The sequence below is a fragment of the Mustela nivalis genome, assembly GCF_964662115.1.
Source record: "Mustela nivalis genome assembly, chromosome: 12".
NCBI lineage: Eukaryota > Metazoa > Chordata > Mammalia > Carnivora > Mustelidae > Mustela > Mustela nivalis.
Window position 1 is genome coordinate 46,729,944 of NC_139031.1, and position 18,317 is coordinate 46,748,260.

An 18,317-nucleotide genomic window follows, 5' to 3' on the forward strand; every position below is an offset into this window, starting at 1 on the left:
GATCTCCGTGTTGGCACCCACTTGTTTTTGTCTCACTCTGCCCATTTCCCTCACATTATTGCTTTAGTGGGATAAGTTTTTTGGCCTCAACTTTCTTTCTGGAAGCTGTTGTTAGGCTCTTCCTTGTTCTAGGCTCAGGGGCCAGAGGAAGCCTTAAGCAAGTACCCATTTCTGTTCCTCTAACCCCAGTTTGGATGTGTCATTTGGACCCCCAATCATCCAGGAGGGAGTTGGGCCAGTAACAGTTTTGTACTAAAATGCTCTTAATTTTTTTTGTTATAAAAATCTCAAACAGAACTAAATATGTCGTTGAGTAAATAGAAACATTTAGGGACTGCACTTATTTCCTATTCCTGAGCTGCCCTGATCCTGCTGGAATTGACTCCTAGCATAGTGATAGACTATGCAATGTTGGTTGAATTAATCATAGAATTTGATGGCCATGATGTCATATTTTTGGAACTCGTTTCTGTATTTTGGTAAGTAAGAATTATGCTTTAAGTTTATGCATCTTCCTTTGGAGAATAGAGTTTACAAGGTCCTATGCTATCAAGCCATCTGATTATACAGTGTGGTTTAATTACAAAAGAGAGCGATTATGCTATGTGTTAGTCAGAGCTCTTCAGGTAACTTCTTGACTCACAATTGAAAGGCCAGGGACACCTGGTCAGAGCTCACGAGGTGTCATTAGAACTGTCTTCCTTCTTTTTTTTTAAGTCTTAAACATTTTTTTAGAATTTAATTCGTTTATTTGAGAGAGAGAGCAAGCATACACGTGCAAGCAGTGTCAGCGGTAGGCACAGGGAGAGGGAGAGGCAAACTCCTCGCTGAGCAGGGAGCCGGATGTGGGGCTCAATCTCAGGACCCTCAGATCATGACCTGGGCCAAAGGCGGATGATAAGCAACTGAGCTGCTCAGGTGCCCTGAATCTGTCTTCCTTTCACCTCCAATGGATATATGGCTACATTCTGCTATATTCAATTCATTGTCAAGCTGTGTAAGATGGGTTTAAGCAACTGCAAGAACACATCAATCCAATTACAAATTCAGTGGCAAAAAGAGTTCACTTTTCCAAAGCACAAACAGAAATCTAAGACCTGAACCTTCTTAGCAGGATTGGCCTGATTTAGCTCATGTGCCTTTTAGGAACCAATCAGTGGCTGGGGGAATTGGATAATCTGACTGATTTAGTTTTGGGCTTAAACTCTATTCTCAAATCCAGAGTTAGAGTCTCCTTCTTCAAAATGGGGCTGTAACAGATCCCTCAATGAAAATGGAAATGTTGTTATTACAGGAAGCAGGGTAGATGTCAGACAGCAGAAAGCAACACATGTCTACCACAAGCAGAAAGCAAGTTGCCTGTACCAGGAAGATACTATGTTTCTAGAAGCTTAAGAGATATGAAATCAAGAACCATCCTGAAATTTCTGGCTTTTTGTCAGTTTTCTGGGCCATAGGTCCATTTGATAATCTTTTTTTTTTTTTAAAGATTTATTTTTATTTTTATTTATTTGACAGAACACAAGTAGGCAGAGAGGCAGGCAGAGAGAGAGGAGGAAGCAGGCTCCCCGCTAATGCAGAGAGCCCGATGCGGGACTCGATCCCAGGACCCTGAGATCATGACCCGAGCCGAAGGCAGCGGCTTAACCCACTGAGCCACCCAGGCGCCCTCCATTTGATAATCTTAAAGCATTTCCCCCTCTTCCATAAAACAAATGAAATAAAAATTGAGAACTAGCTTGAAGGACGTGAGTCTAGAGTAGAACTGAGAAGGGTGGACTATGAGGCACCCTGCAATTCTCAAGAATGATTTAGGACTCTGGGAACTATTTGTCTGGATTTCTGTTTTTAATTTGAAATTGTTTTTGCAATAATGTAACACTTAGAGAAAAAAAAACCCTCAAGCGTGCACAAATATAGACAGATGGTCCCCCATCTACTCGCTACCCAAATTAAATTGCTAGATTTTGTCATCTTCTTCATCTATCATCTTTTCCCTACTTTGCTGAAATATTCTAAAGTGTATCTCAGATATCATTCCATGTTACCCTTACATTTCCCAGTATGAAATGTAAAATGTAAAATGAAATGTAAGAAATAGCCTTTATTTACTATATTTACTATGTTTACTATAATTGGGAATGATTCAGCCAGAAACCCAAATATTCTGAGGGCATTTGGGAGCTTAAACTCAAAAACCATAGATGCTAAATATACCACTGACTCAGTACGAGGCCTACCGACTATTCACAATACTGAAAAGATTGCAGCATTCCAGACAATATGAAAGCAATTAAAAAGATAGGTGTGTTCTGTACCTATGTGGACAGAATGTTGGCTGATTCTCTGTTGAAGCAGTTCAGATATTTGTAAGGTCCATGGCTGCCAAGTGGGTGGATCTGATCATTTTTAAGAGTTGTCCTTTTATTAGGGAGTTAATATTTTCTTCTTCAAGATTTCAACATGATTGTTTTCTTTTCTGGAAATTGATCTCTCTAGAAAATTACTTAAAAAACGAGTGTGAAGCTCAATGTTTATTTTAAGGTTATTAACACTATCTTGGGTTTCAGTGCAAGCACCCCAATCTGGTTAGCTTGAGATATTTTCTTTTTCTTTCTTTCTTTTTTTAAGATTTTATTTATTGATTTGAGAGAGAGAGAGAGAGAGACTGAGAAGTAGAGGAAAAGAGAATCTGAAGCAGATTTTGAGTGCAGAGCCCAACATGATGCTCAACCCACAACCACAAAACCATGACCTAAACTGAAACCAAGAGTGGGTGCTTAAATGACTGAACTGTTTGGGTGTCCCTTGGGACATTTTTTTTTTTAAGATTTTTATTTATTTATTTGATAGAGATTACAAGTAGTCAGAGAGGCAGGCAGGGAGAGAGAGGAGGAAGCATGTTCCCTGCTGAGATGTGGGGCTCGATTCTAGGACCCTGGGATCATGACCTGAGCCGAAGGCAGAGGCTTTAACCCACTGAGCCACCCAGGTGCTCCGGGACATTTTTTTTTTCCCCCAAGATTTTATTTACTTGTCTGACAGAAAGAGCACAAGCAGGGGGAATGGCAGGCAGAGACAGAGGGAGAAGCAGGTTCCCCATTGAGCAGAGAGTCTGATATGGGGTTTGATTCCAGGACCCTGGGATTATGACCTGACCCGAAGCAGAGGCTTACCCGACTGAGCCAGCCAGGCACTTATATAAGAAAATAGACTTTGATATGCAGGGATAACTGAGTTCTAAAAGAAACTCGTGGTTAAGATTTTTACGTTAAAAAATTCGATTGGATTGTTGCCAGGGAGATTATAAATCAAAGTTTAGGTATGTGGTTTAGCAGTATCTATTTAAGTAAAATACTTGGTATTGTTTTTACAAAGTTTCCAGTGAACCTTGTTTTTTGAACCTATAAGCTAGAAGGTCTCCTGAGCCTTTGATCTCTGGCAGCTTTGCCATTCTTATTGATCTAGGTGAAACAAGGCAGGAGTGGAAAGAGTAGCTGGAAATAGAGGTTTATTTATTTATTTGACACATATTTATGGAGTTTCTGTTATGTGCTGCGCACTGTTTTAGGTACTGTAGATAAATTTAAACAAACAATTTTTTTTTAAAGATTTTATTTATTTATTTGACAGAGAGAGATCACAAGTAGGCAGAGAGGCAGGCAGAGAGAAAGGAAGGGAAGCAGGCCCCCTGCTGAGCAGAGAGCCCAATGCGGGACTCGATCCCAGGACCCTGAGATCATGACCTGAGTCGAAGGCAGCGGCTTAACCCACTGAGCCACCCAGGCGCCCAGGTACTGTAGATAAATTAAAGAAGAAATGACAAGGACCTTGGTTACAAGGCTTTTATAGTCTCCTGGAGGTAAGATGTTTACACAAAGTAGAACATGAAGTATCATAAGATGAGTATGGGGCTTCTGAAGAGGAAAAGATTTGTTCCTTTTAAATTCTGGGATCTGAGACAGCTGCATGGAGAGATGGTAGATGAAATGAGCTGGAGATTATAATTTGAATCTGGACATGTAGACATGGTCAGTAAAGAAAATAAAGGCTCTCAGACTATTCCAAATCATTGTATCTTGTACAGAAGAGCCTTAGAGGCTACTGCCATTGTCCTTCGTGCATGCAGACAAATAGTATTGCTGTTTGTCACTATATGTCTATATGTACAAGTTATTTATTACTAATTGTAAAAGGGACAAAAGAAAGTACTTGTCAAATATTCTAATGCTTCACCTTATCTGTATTCTGTGAACGTGTTGTCGCTTTGCTTCCATAACCCCTCTAGGATTTGGGGATGAATAGGGAGCAAGCTGTTGCTTCTAGCAATGTTTAATATGAAATAGCTTTAATTCATAAACCTTGAGCCCCATCCTCATATGTAAAATGCACAAAAAGTGTAAATAAGATATATAAATAGCAACGAGTATGTTCTGTTTTATCTCCTTAAGTCTCTCTTGAATCTGTTTTTCCTCATGTTCACTATCCAGTTCCACACTGATAGTTCTCACTTAGGACTCCCTGCCTTTAGCTCTCTTCTCCTCCATTCCAGTCTTCATCCTGCAGAGTGAAATTTCCACAGCTCCAATATGATAACATTTCTTCTTGCTTAGGTACTTTTCAATGACACTGCATTGCTCCTAGGATAAAATGTGAATTCCAGTGCATAAACCAGCCAGGTACTTATATGGAGTGCCCTCCATAATCATTTTAACAGGATTGAGGTGTGTGATCTAAGAGTATCTAAATGTAATAAGCGACTGAAAAAAAATAGTTGAATCTTATGTTATAGGGTAGTAAACAGTAATAGATATCACATGATAATACATTTGCTCTTGAATATATCTTGTTTGATATTTTTCTTATTTTGTTTCTTATATGAGCCATTTAGCTGAACCTTACTTTATGGAATAGATAGATTCTTTTCTCTATAAAATTTATTTATGAATTTTAAGTATTTTCCACACTAAAGTTCTTTACCTAATTAGAAATGGAACCTTCCATAAGGTATACTGACTTTAAAATTAAAAAAAATTTAAACTTTCAAGCATCTTATGTTGAAAGGAAATGAAATTAACAAAGTTTTAATATATAAGGTTATGTATACTTAATATATTACATAATAAATATGTTATATATTATATATAAATTATAAAATTATAAATATATGGTTATATATAATATATAGTATATATTTAATACATAAATTTACAGCAGTTAAGGTTTTTTCTAGTCTTAAGACAATGAAATGAAAGTCATTCTAGAAAAGTGCCAATGCCATGATTGAATATAATACAACAGGATGAATAATCATAATTTATCAATCCCAAATCTCAATAAGCTACAGTAAGATAGTGTGTGATTTTCACATTCTGTTTTTTGGTACATTCAAAAATTGCTGGCATTAGGAAACACAGCTGATCTGGACAAAAGCAGGAGTAAGTTACAGAAAAAAGCCAGTGCAATGATTTAAAATCAACAGTGGGATGACTGGGTGGCTCAGCTGGTTAAGCGCTTGCCTTAGGCTCAGGTCATAATCCCGGTGTCCTTGGATCGAGCCCCGCATGGCGCTGAGCCTGCTTCTCCCCCTCCCTCTGCTCTTGCTGTCTCTTGATCTCTTTCTTTCTCTCTCTAATCAAGAAAATCTTAAAAAAAAAAAAACAACAAAATAAAACCAGTGCCTTCAAAAATGGGACAGTGCATGGGGTGCCTGGGTGGCTCAGTGGGTTAAGCCTCTGCCTTCGGCTCAGGTCATGGTCTCACGGTCCTGGGATTGAGCCCCGCATGGGGCTCTCTGCTCAGCAGGGAGCCTGCTTCCCTTCCTCTCTCTCCCTGCCTGCCTCTCTGCCTAGTTGTGATCTCTCTCTGTCAAATAAATAAATAAAATCTTTAAAAAAAAAAAATGGGACAGTGAAGGGGTGCCTAGGTGGGCCCAGTTTGTTGAGTATCTGCCTTTTGGTTTTGGCTTGGGCTGTAATCTTGGGGTCATGAGATCTAGTCCCACATCAGGCTCCGGGTTCACTTGGAATGGAGTATGCTTCAGATTCTCTCTCCCTTTCCCTTTGTCCCTTCCAACCACTCTCTCTCTCTAAAAAATAAAGAAATTTTTTAAAAAATGGGACAGTGGGGGCACCTGGGTGGCTCAGTGGGTTAAAGCCTCTGCCATCAGCTCAGGTCATGATCCCAGGGTCCTGGGATTGAACCCCGCACCAGGTTCTCTGCTTGGCGGTGAGCCTGCTTCCCCCTCTCTCTGCCTGCCTCTCTGCCTGCTTGTGATCTCTGTCAAATAAATAAATAAAAATCTTGAAAAAAAAGGGACAGTGCATTTAATTGACACTCAAAGGGAAATTAAGTGATAAGAAAGAAACACCAAAAAGATAAAATATAGGCCAAGGGGTCTTAAAATTTTTAACAGTCTGCTGGGGGCATGCATTCATTCATTCATTCATTCATCCATTTATTCAAGTGCTTATTTTGTATTCATTAAAGAATATGAGGCACACTAAATAAGCCCTGACAATGGCAAAGAAGCCAAAGTTTTGACTCCCTTAGAATTTTCAATCTCAGGGTGCCTGGGTGGCTCAGTGGGTTAAAGCCTCTGCCTTCGGCTCAGGTCATGATCCCAGGGTCCTGGGATTGAGCCCTGCGTTGGGCTCTCTGCTCAACAGGGAGCCTGCTTCCCCCTCCCTCTCTCTCTGCCTGCCTCTCTGCCTACTTGTGATCTCTGTGTCAGATAAATAAAATCTTAGAAAAAAAAAAGAATTTTCAATCTCGTGTGAAGGTATGGGGAATGGTTGGGTGGAAACAGACAATAAATAAGTACATAATAAACAAGAAAGTTAACTTTTGGGGTACCTGGGTGGCTCAGTTGGTTGAGCTTCTGACTCTTGATTTCAGTTCAGGTCATGATCTCAGGGTTGTGGGACTGAGCTCAAGTTGGGCTCTGTGCTCAGCATGGAATCTGCTTGTCTCTCTCCCTCTGCTTCTCTCTCTGCTCACACACACACACACACTCTCTCTCTCAAGTAAATAAATAAACAAATAAAACCTTTAAAATATAAAAATAAATTAAGAAAATTAACGTTTGATAGAGGAAAATTCCATAAAGGAAATAAGACAATGGGAGGTGATAGAAATTGTCGAGGGAGTGGTTACTTTATATAGTAGGTCAGGAAAGAATTTCTAAGAACAGAGAATAGAGGGGCACCTGGGTAACTCAGTCAGTTAAGCATCTGCCTTCAACTCAGGTCATGATCCTGGGTTCCTGGGATCAAGCCCTGTGTAGGGATCCCTGCTTGGTGGGGAGCCTGCTTCTCCCTCTCCCTCTGCCCTTACCACCCCCCCACCTCATGTTCTCTCATGCTCTCTCTCTCAAATAAATAAATAAAATCTTGAAAAAAAAAAAAAAAGAACACAGAGTAGATTTCTATGATGAGAAAGAACCAGAGAAATAAAGGACTAGTAGAAGAGTGTATCTAGTGGAAGGCACAGTTAATGTAAAGCCCTGTAGATAGTAATAAATCTGGCATGTTTGCAAGGAACTTAGCAGGAGAAATGTTGACAGGCAGGGAAAAGATCATACCAGGTCACTGAAGCCAGGGTAAGGAGTTTGGGTTTTCATTTTAAATGAAATTTTTGAAAAGCTGGTTTGCAAAATGCTGTCTTTAAGGAGGTCACAGTCTAGTCATGGAGACAAACATATTAAAAGATAGTGACGAGTCAATGAGAAATAGTTGATTTCCATCTCCTATGAGTGGTTCTCAGATCTGATTGCGAAGTGGAGAAAGTTAGGAACTATATATGCCATCCTCCAAATTTCTGATTTTAATTGAACTGAGCTGAGATTGGGCCTCTATATGTTTAAGAAGCCGATTAAGAAGGTGATTCTAATGCCATCCAGGTTCTGTACAACAGTGAGAACAAAGGCTTAATTCCAAAGGACAGGTGTTGGTAGTTTCCAGGCAGGTTCATTCAAGAAACCACAAGTATAGAACTGGAAAGTTTCCTTGAAGATCAAGGCTGGAATCAAATAGCTTATATCACATCCAGAAGTTCATATTGTAAAGAAATGTGTTCAAGGGATAATCACAAAGCCCAGAGCAGGTAGCTTGATGGGTCTTGTATAAAGAACAAAATTAAAATAACAGCTTTTCAGTAGAAAAATGATACAAGAGGAAAGTCAGAGGTAACATACATATTTTAGAGGAGAAATAAAAATGAAGCTATCAATTTGACACTCAAATTACTGAGTCCTGATGGTTAGCCACTATTTGATGTTCTAAACTGTGTGAGACATCTGTCCTACAGCAAGGGAGGAACAAAGGGAGCTATAGAAATGCTGGCTTTTAAAAATGCTTGGCAGATGCTGTCTTCTGCAATCCAGTGATTCGTTCTATGCTTTGTAGAACTGTTCTTGGTACACACACACGAAATATATTACAGGGTTTATTCTTCTTTACTTTTTCTCTTATTGTATACTCTGAGAAAGCCAGGGTAGTGACAAATTGTATTTGGGTCAGTGTCACAATCCAGAATTTAAACTGGGGTACTACTAACTGTGTTTACAAATATGTTAAATAAATAATAATACATCCTAATGTCTTGGAAAAAGTAGAGGCAACACTTCAAAACTTACTCTTCTTCCTTAAGTTGTGAAAAATAGAGTTGAACAGGATGTGCATAATGTGTTGTTGATCCTGATATCTCAGTCTGGTACACATACACTAACTTCATTGTTGCTGAGTTGTAGGGGTGTGTGTGTGTGTGTGTGTGTGTGTGTGTGTGTGTGTGTTTGGAGATAGTTTAGACCATTTTAACATATATCCTTCTCGTTCTATTTGTATTTATAGTTTCTGATGAAATTACTCTGTGTAATAGTTTCTCCTTTTTATGTACTTTGAATTTTTTACATTTTACTAAATTACTTTTGCTAAAATCTGTCAAGGAGATGTCAACTCTTACCATTCTATTACTTAGAGACCATATAATTGCCTATGGAATTAAACATACACTTTTTGCTAGATGACTTCTAGGACAGTGATTTCTAGACTTTTGGATCTCATGTACTGGTAAAATTTTAAAATAAAGCAGGGAAATTCATATGTGGTTGCAAATGTTTTATTTTCCCAAGTAAGGTCATTAAGGAAAATATAGTCTAACAGAATTATCAGTTCATAAAAATGTTAAATCCAAAAAAATAAGAAATGACTGCTGTAATATCCTTTCTAATTTTTAAGTTTTATTTTAAATGCTGATTGTTGAGAGGTGATAATTACTTCTCATATTCCTTTATAATAATTGTCACCATACTTAGCATAGTGCTAAATACGTGAGTGATGTCCAGGAAATATATATATTTTTTTCTAGGAAATATTCTATTTATTTATTTATTTATTCATCTTTTAAAAATTTATTTATTTATTTATGACAGAGAGAAATTTATTTATTTATTTATTTATTTATTTATTTATTTATGACAGAGAGAAATTACAAGTACACTGAGAGGCAGGCAGAGAGAGACAGAAGGAAGCAGGCTCCCTGCTGAGCAGAGAGCCGGATGCGGGACTCGATCCCAGGACCCTGAGATCATGACCTGAGCCAAAGGCAGCGGCTTAACCCACTGAGCCACTCAGGCGCCCTGAAATATTTTATTTTTTGAAAGATTTTATTTTTAAGTAACCTCTATACCCAATGTGGGGCTCAGACTTACATCCCCAAGATAAAGAGTCACAGGCTCCATCAACTAAGCCAGCCAGGCAACTCCATGAATTATTTTAAAACTGATATTATGGGGGCACCTGAGTGGCTCAGTGGGTTAAAGCCTCTGCCTTCAGTTCAGGTAATGATTCCAGGGTCCTGGGGTCGAGCCCCACATCAAGCTCTCTGCTTAGCGGGGAGCCTGCTTCCTCCTCTCTCTCTCTCTGCCTGCCTCTCTGCCTACTTGTGATGTTTATCTTTCAAATAAATAAATAAAATATTTTATTTATTAAAAAAGATCCCGAATCTGATATTTTGGTTGTTTCATGTATTTATTTATTTTTATAATTTTTAAAAAAGATTTTATTTCTAGGTAGTCCCTATACCCTATGTGGAGCTTGAATTCACAACCTTGAGATCAAGAGTCTCATATTCTACCATTTCAGCCAGCCAGCTGGCTGTCCCATTCTGGTTGTTGTAGACTCCCGTGTTATTTGGCACAACAATAGCTGCTCAGTAAAGGTTTGTTGAAGAGATGCGTGAATAAATAAATGAATGTTCTTTGTTGGTATTTCCAGAGTACAGACAGTGATTCTCATCATTTTGAGCAAGTAAGTATGACCACCAAGCCTGATGCATGGATTCTTCTCTACATCTGTCTAAGTGTTGCTATGAGTAATACAGCCATACTCAGTGGAAATACACATTTTGGTTACAAATGGTTATATTTTTGCTATTGATTAATTAGTTCATTTTAGGTAGGTAATTTTAATAAGTACTTAAGATGTTTCCAATTTAGTTTTTATTCTTTTTTAAAAAGATTTACTTATTTATTTTAGAGAGAGAATGGAGGGAGGGGCAGGAGAGAATCTTCAAGCCCACTCCCTACTGACTCCAGAGCCTGACCCAGAACTCTCAGGACCCATGAAATCATGACCTGAGATGAAACCAAGAGTTGGGTGCTCAACTGATTGAGCTACCAAGGCACCCCTAATTTCTTTCTTTTCTTTTTTTTTTTTTTAAGATTTTATTTATTTGACACAGAGAGAGATCACAAGCAGGCAGAGAGGCTGGCAGAGAGGGGGGAAGCAGGCTCCCTGCCGAACGGAGAGCCCAATGCAGGGCTCAATCCCGGAGATCATGACTTGAGCAGAAGGCAGAGGCTTAACCTACTGATCCACTCAGGCGCCCCTAATTTTTTTTCTTGAAAGCAGTTTTGATATATTTTGTTTACTCCATTCTATCTTCTAAGTACAATAATCTTTTCTTTAACTGCCTAACATATTGACATTGAAAAGTTGATGTGAAAGTTCAGGTAACTTCTTAGGGAAATGATACATGTGTTTAAATGTTTTTCAATTCTGCTTTGATCGGCAGCCTGCATGCTTCTATTGACTGTTGAATTGGATACAAGTGACTTGGCTCATTACGCTTTCATTGAAAGTTATAGCAGTTAGGTTCAAGAAACCACAAATGGTCTAGGTCCCACCACAAAAAAGAAAAAAAAAAGGATATAAAAGTAATATTAGCTCGCTGAAGATATTCAAATTATACAGAAGTATTTAAAGTAAAAAAAAAGTTCCCAAGGCACCTGGGTGGCTCTGTCGTTAAGTGTCTGACTTCAGCTCAGGTCATGATCCCATGGTCCTGGGATCCAGCCCCACATGGGGTTTCCTACTTAGCGGGAAGCCTGCTTCTTCCCTCTCCCAACCCCCCTGCTTGTGTTCCCTCTCTTGCTGTGTCTCTCCCTGTCAAATAAATAAATAAATAAAAATATTAAAAAAGAATTTAGAAAAGTTCCTTCCTGACCATCCTCATTCCCTACTTCTAAGAAAACTCTTGATAACAATGTATTTTATTCTGATACATACCCACAAACATACAAGTTTTTACATAATTATATATTTTTAAAAATTATGGTAAAAAACACAAAACTTACTACATAAATACTATTGTTCAGTAGTATTAAGTATATTCACCTTGTTATGCTGCAAATTCCCAGACCTTTCACCTTGCAAAACAGAAACTCTATATACTTGTTAAACAACAACTCATTTGTCCCTCCACTCTGCCCCTAGTAACTACCATTCTACTTTCTGTATCTTTGATTTGACTACTTCATATACCAAAAAAAAAAAAATAGAATCAATTTACATCTACTTTTTAAGTAATATGCTTTAAAGACATTTTTTTCTGAGTGACAAGCCCTTTATTTACAGTGTTACTTATTTTATCAAAATTGATGAACATAAAATTGAAACAGGACAAGAAAATATACAGTAAAATATAACTTCCTTTCCCACCTATCTTTGTTCCCCTCCTTAGAAGCGAACATTGTTTCTTTTATGTTAGGTCTAGAATTTTTTAAATCCGGGAGCAGCCACACCTGGGCACGCCCTTCAAATAACAAAAGATGGTTGCATCTCATACATTTCATAGTGTTCCTTGCTTTTTGCATGTAACAATATATCTTTTTAAAAATTAATTATTTTTATTAACATGTAATGTATCATTTGCCTCAGGGGTATAGGTCTTTAAATCGTCAGTCTTACACACTTCATAGCACTCACCATATCACATACCCTCCCCAATGTCCATAACCCAACCACCCTCTCTATACACCGTCTCCCCCAAGCAACCCTCAGTTGCTTTTAAAAATTTTTACCATTATGAAGAATTTTTTTCCATGTCCCCATTTTTTTAAAATGTAAAATTTATTTGCTTTCAGTTCCTAACCCATTAATTTGTTATTATCATAAATATATCACATTCTCTGGGAGCCTGGGTGGCTCAGTTGGTTGAGCATCTGACTTCAGCTCAGGTCATGACCTCAAGATCCTGGGACTGAGAGCCCTGTTTCAGGCTCTGTGATCAGTGGGGAGTTTGCTTTTCATTCTCCCTCTCCTTCTACCTCTCTCACTGCTTATGCTCTCTCTCTTTTTCTAAAACAAATAAATAAAATCTTTAAAAAATTTGCACACATAATTTTTAATAGCTGTAAAATATTCCATTCTTTTTTTTTTAACCATAATTTGCTTTAAGCATTCCCTTTGTTGGACTTTTAGATTGTTTCCAGAGTTTTGCTCTTTTAAACAATTCTGGCATATCTTTGGGGTTAGTCAACATTTTGCATTACTTCTCAAGGATGGATTCCTAAAGGTATTAATGCTGGGTCAAAGGGTGAGATGATTTTTAAGGCTTTTCATTCATATAACCAGATTGATTTCCAGCAGAAAGTGAACATAAATGTCCATTTCATTGCACTCTAACCAGTATTGGGAATGAAAATAAATTACAGTACTTTCTTATTTGTTTTTGGAGATGGTAGTTTACCATTTCCAATATTTTAAAATACCGAGGTTATTCTCTTCTCCTCACTTGTTCTTTTTATATTGACAAATTTTATGTTTTATCAAATTCCCTATATAGAATCTAGTGCATATGGTAAGAAAACTAACAAATTTAGGATCTATGATTCTTTAATGTAAATAATTTGTCAAAACTTGAAGTAGCTGAATAATAGTGCAATATTAGGAGTAATAATGTTTGTAGCTGGAATAGAGTCCTCATGTATCAGATTGCAAATATTGTTAAATTATATTAATACCTCTTTACTACTATCTCTATAGAAAAGAAATCTGAAATGGGACTACCAGGAAAATTCTGCATAAATTCCTACAATAAAGAAGCTAGCAAAAGCAAGTTTTATTGTGAAGTAAAGAATAAGAGTTTTATTTAAATGAGTAAAACATTTCCATTTAATTTTAATGTCTTTAAATGATACATTTCCCACTGTTAATAGCAGTAATCCCCATGGAGAGTAACATTCTTGTTAAAGTCATAATAGATCTCTGTTCACTCATTTAACAGCTTGAAGGTACACTTTTTAGACAGTAGAATGGTAATTAATCTTTCCTGCAGTATTTCTTCAATGACTTGTGAAAAAGAAGGATTTTTGTTAGAGTATCATTACAATTGGTGAACCTGTGGAATTACTATTATACATTTTAAAGGAACTTTAAAATTTTTACTTAGAGATTACCATTTACATGGGGCGTCTGGGTGGCTCAGTCATTAAGCGTCTGCCTTCAGCTCAGGTCATGATCTTAGGGTCCTCAGATACAGCTCTGCATCTGGCTCCCTGCTCAACAGGAGGCCTGCTTCTCACTCTTCCACTCCCCCACTTGTGTTCCCTCTCTCACTATGTCTCTCTCTCTCTCTCTGTCAAATAAATAAATAAAATCTTAAAAAAAAAAAAGAGATTACCATTTACAAATTGACAGTCATATTTACAAATTAATAATTTTTTTCTTTACAATTATAAATCCTAATTTGTGGCTACAGAAAGAATTACATGACTTTACATGTGCACACTATGTTTCTTATTGAAAATGTAGGTCAAAATGTTGTTTGATATTTAGTGTTTTAATATACTAATAGTCTAATTTATATTCCATGACCAATAATCTTAGTTATAATCCAATAATACATTTCTATTAAATTAGAATTTCACATAGTATATTAGAAAAGTAGGCTTGCTGGACTGGGTCTTTATAATATTTTAGTTTACATTCATTTTTCATTTTTCACTAAAAGCTCTTAATATATTTTATAGTTATTTTCCTAATTCAGCAATTATAATTACTCGTTTTGAAAGAGAAACCAAGGTGATAGATGTTAAGTGACTTTCCAGGGTCATAGAGCTAAGAGGAAGATACTAAGATTGCTGACTCAGTCCTTATCCATTAGACCAAACTGTTAGTATATAATGATGTATAACAGTTGTTAACCTTTTGGGGCCTCTGGAAAACACACATGTGCATATGAAAGGGGGTGTGTTCTAAATCAATACACAGCTAGACCAAGATTTGATTAAGGAAGAACTCATTAAAAAGGAAGCATTGATGATAACTACGGTAGTTTTCATTAACTTATCTCAGCATACTTAGAAAGCATTATGATAAATAAATACTGAAATCTTTTTCCTTATCAAAATGCAAGAATGGATATATTTTTAAACAGAAAACACTCTGTAATTACATTACTCTGACATTACATTGTTCTCACTTGTGTATAAAGTGCATTGCTGTTTGTGGATTGTTTTTCAGACTTTTCTCACATCCATGATTTTTTTTTTTAAGATCTTATTTATTTATTTGACAGAGAGAGAGTCAGTGAGAGAGGGAAAACAAGCAGGGGAAGTTGGAGGAGAAGCAGACTTCCTGCTGAGCATGGACCTGATATGGGACTTGATCCCAGAAACCTGGGATCATGACCTCAGCCAAAGGCAGGTGCTTAAAGACTGAGCCATCCAGGTACCCCACATCTATGATTTTTTTTTAAACACAATTGTGATAATATACATACAAGTTTTATTATTTTTATAATTTTGCATTACATTGAAGTTTAGGTAATTTCCAAAGGACCCATATGAATATTCAGTTCTAGGCATTCTAATAATCCATTGCATACTGAAGCTATTTTGCAATACAGACTATTTTGTTAAACATGTATGACTTTATACTGATAACCTGCTGGAATCATGTAATTAATTCTTTAGGTATAGTTGTAAAAGGAGAACAGTAATACAGAAGTTCTTAGAGGTATATATATATATATTTTTTTTTTTCATTTTTTTAAGAGAAGTAGAGGGGGGAGAGCATGGAGCCTGACATGGGGCTTCATCTCACGACCCAGAAATCATGACCTGAGTCGAAATCCAACAGTTAACCAACTGAGCCCCCCAGGTTCCCTTCAATGATGTGACAGAATAGAGTCAGGTATGAACCAGTCACCTTGGGAAGAAATGGCAAAGTGAGAAGTAATAAGACTGATCATACTGAAGTTTTTTTTTTTTTTTTAAGAAATTATTTATTTATTTGACAGAGAGAGATCACAAGTAGGCAGAGAGGCAGGCGGGGGGTGGGGGAGAGCAGGCTCCCCACTGAGCAGAGAGCCTGATGCAGGACTCGATCCCAGGACCCTGAGACCATGACCTGAGCTGAAGGCAGAGGCTTTAACCCACTGAGCCACCCAGGCGCCCCTGTACTGAAGTTTTTGAAAGTCATTATTGTGAGACTCTGGGTGTGTCTAGAGAGGTAGTCCAGGCTGGTGAGCACTCCATGGTAAATGAAGTTGAAGATGTGCCAGTAAAATTATGTGTATCTTGAAAATCCCATGTGGGAATATTATTCTTCAACAGCCATGTAAAACCTAGGTACAGAGAATCCAGGAGCTTGTGGTATTTGAAAATTGGCATGGTCAGTTTGGTGTGACAAAACCCTTGCCTCAGGATTTAGGGTCTGCTGCAAGATCCTCTTCCCTGAGAGGGGCCTGACAAGAGCCTGACAGGGTTTACAACCCCCAGGAACTGATATACAAGTTCAGATTCAGAGATTAAGACCATCAAGGATTCACTTACCACCAATGGAGATCTGGATACACACCAGACCCAGACCTATTAAATAAGACCAAAGTGCACTTGACAAAAGTGGGGCAGTTGGGCCAGTCAGAAGGGGTAAATTGAACTTGGTTCTATAGTATTGAGCTAAAACTCATTAAATCATTATTGTCTAGGTTAGGATTGATTGTAGAGACAAGGGTCAGAATTGAGTGCAAGGATGGGAGCGTAGGGGAAGGGGATGAGGATGAGAGTGGAAAGAAGTCAGCTATCTGGAAGGGGGAGAGAGGATGGGGAACCTGTCTGGGTGGATTGAGTGGATGCAGCTGAAGAACACTGGATGTTTTTAATATTCTTTATAACTTAAAATGGGAAGTCAGACATTTACTTCTTAGTTTTGGGAATAATTGGGGTAAAAATTATCTGAGATTTTTCCATAAAGATGTACAAGTATTTAGGCAAAATGATATAATTATTATACCAGCTATGTGAAAGCTGCAGTTGCCATTTTTAATGGCTTATCTCTACACCCAGTATGGGACTCAAACTCACAACCCTGAGACCAAGAGTTGCACATTTTTCTGACTGAGCCATCCAGCCACCCCTTTTAATGGCTTATCTTAATGACCAAACCAGCTTTTAATTTTTCCTGAGATAATCTCTTTCTTTCTAGATAAGTACCTAGAGTCCCTTTAATCTAGTGAGTATTAGAATGATGTCCATTATTTGACTTTCCCTTTTTTGTCTTCCATCCTTTTTTTTTTTAAGATTTTATTTATTTATTTGACAGACAGAAATCACAAATAGGCAGAGAAGCAGGCAGAAAGAGAGAAGGAAGCAGGCTCCCTGCTGAGCAGAGAGCCCAATATGGGGCTCGATTTCAGGACCCTGGGATCATGACCTGAGCTGAAGGCAGAGGCTTTAACCTACTGAGCCACCCAGGCGCCACCACTCTTTTTTTTTTTTTTTTTCTTAAACTGAGATATAATTGATGTATAACATTACATTAGTTCAGATGTACAACATAATGATTTGATATTTGTATGTATTGTGAGATGATCACCACAATAACTCTAGTTAACTTCCATAAAAAATAGTTAAAATTCTCTTTTAGTTGTGATGAGAAATTTTAAGATTTACTCTCTTAGCAACTTTCAAATATACAATACAGTATTATTAATTATAGTCACCCTGCTGTACATCCCCAGGACTTATTTTATAACTGGAAGTTTGTACCTTTTGACCCCCTTCGCCCATTTCCCTTATCTTTCATCCCCATCTCTGGCACCACCAATTTGTTTTCTTTTCTTTTTTTTTTTCTAAAGATTTTATTTATTTATTTGACAGAGATCACAAGTAGGCAGAGAGGTAGGCAGAGAGAGAGAGAGAGAGAGGGAAGCAGGCTCTCTGCTGAGCAGAGAACCCAACTCGGGGATCCATCCCAGGACCCTGAGACCATGACCCGAGCCGAAATCAGAGGCTTTAACCCACTGAGCCACCCAGGCACCCTACCACCAATTTGTTTTTTTTTATAAGTGAGATAATAGGGTATTTGTCTTTCTCTGTTTGCCTTATTTTGTTTAGCAGAATACTCTTTTTTTTTAAAAGATTTTATTTATTTATTTGACAGATGGAGATTACAAGTAGGCAGAGAGGCAAGCAGAGAGAGAGGGGGAAGCAGACTCCCTGCTGAGCAGAGAGCACGATGTGGGGTTCCATCCCAGGACCCTGGGATCATGACCTGAGCTCAAGGCAGAGGCTTTAACCCACTGAGCCACCCAGGCGTCCTAGCATAATACTCTTAAGGTCCATCCATGTTGCCACAAATGGCAAGATTTTCTTCCTTATGGCTGAGTAGTATTCCATTATATAGATATATATTAAGGTATATGGATTTATGTATCTTTTTTTAAACTAACATTTAAAAAAATATTTTTAAAATCAATAAATTAACACCTCATGTATTGTTAGTTTCAGAGGTAGCTTAGTGATTCATTAGTTGCATTTAACACCGAGTCCTCATTACATCATGTGCCCACCTTAATGTCCATCACCCAGTTATCCCATCCCCCACCCACATCTCTTCCAGCAACCCTCAGTTTTTTCCTTATAGTTAAGTCTCTTTTGGTTTGTCTCCTTCTTTGATTTCATCTTATTTTATTTTTTTCCCTCCCTTCCCTTATGTTCATCTGTTTTTGTATCACATCTTCTTTATCTGTAT

At 37.7% G+C, this 18,317-nt stretch overlaps 1 protein-coding gene across 9 annotated transcripts in view; it reads left to right on the plus strand.

Moving 5' to 3' along the window:
• Nucleotides 1-18,317, plus strand: part of LOC309845359 (uncharacterized protein) — a 151,568-nt gene that overhangs the window by 17,607 nt on the left and 115,644 nt on the right. For 8 of the 9 annotated variants that reach the window (XR_014301230.1, XR_014301231.1, XR_014301232.1 and 5 more), the window contains exon 5: nucleotides 10,275-10,307. The exons of the other annotated variant lie outside the window; for it this stretch is intronic. Coding sequence is in view for 2 of the 8 variants with exons in the window: in XM_082693209.1 (XP_082549335.1) it covers nucleotides 10,275-10,307 (33 nt within the window). In the remaining 6 variants the exon portion in view is untranslated. The remainder of the gene's footprint in view (nucleotides 1-10,274; nucleotides 10,308-18,317) is intronic. 9 annotated transcript variants of the gene reach the window in all.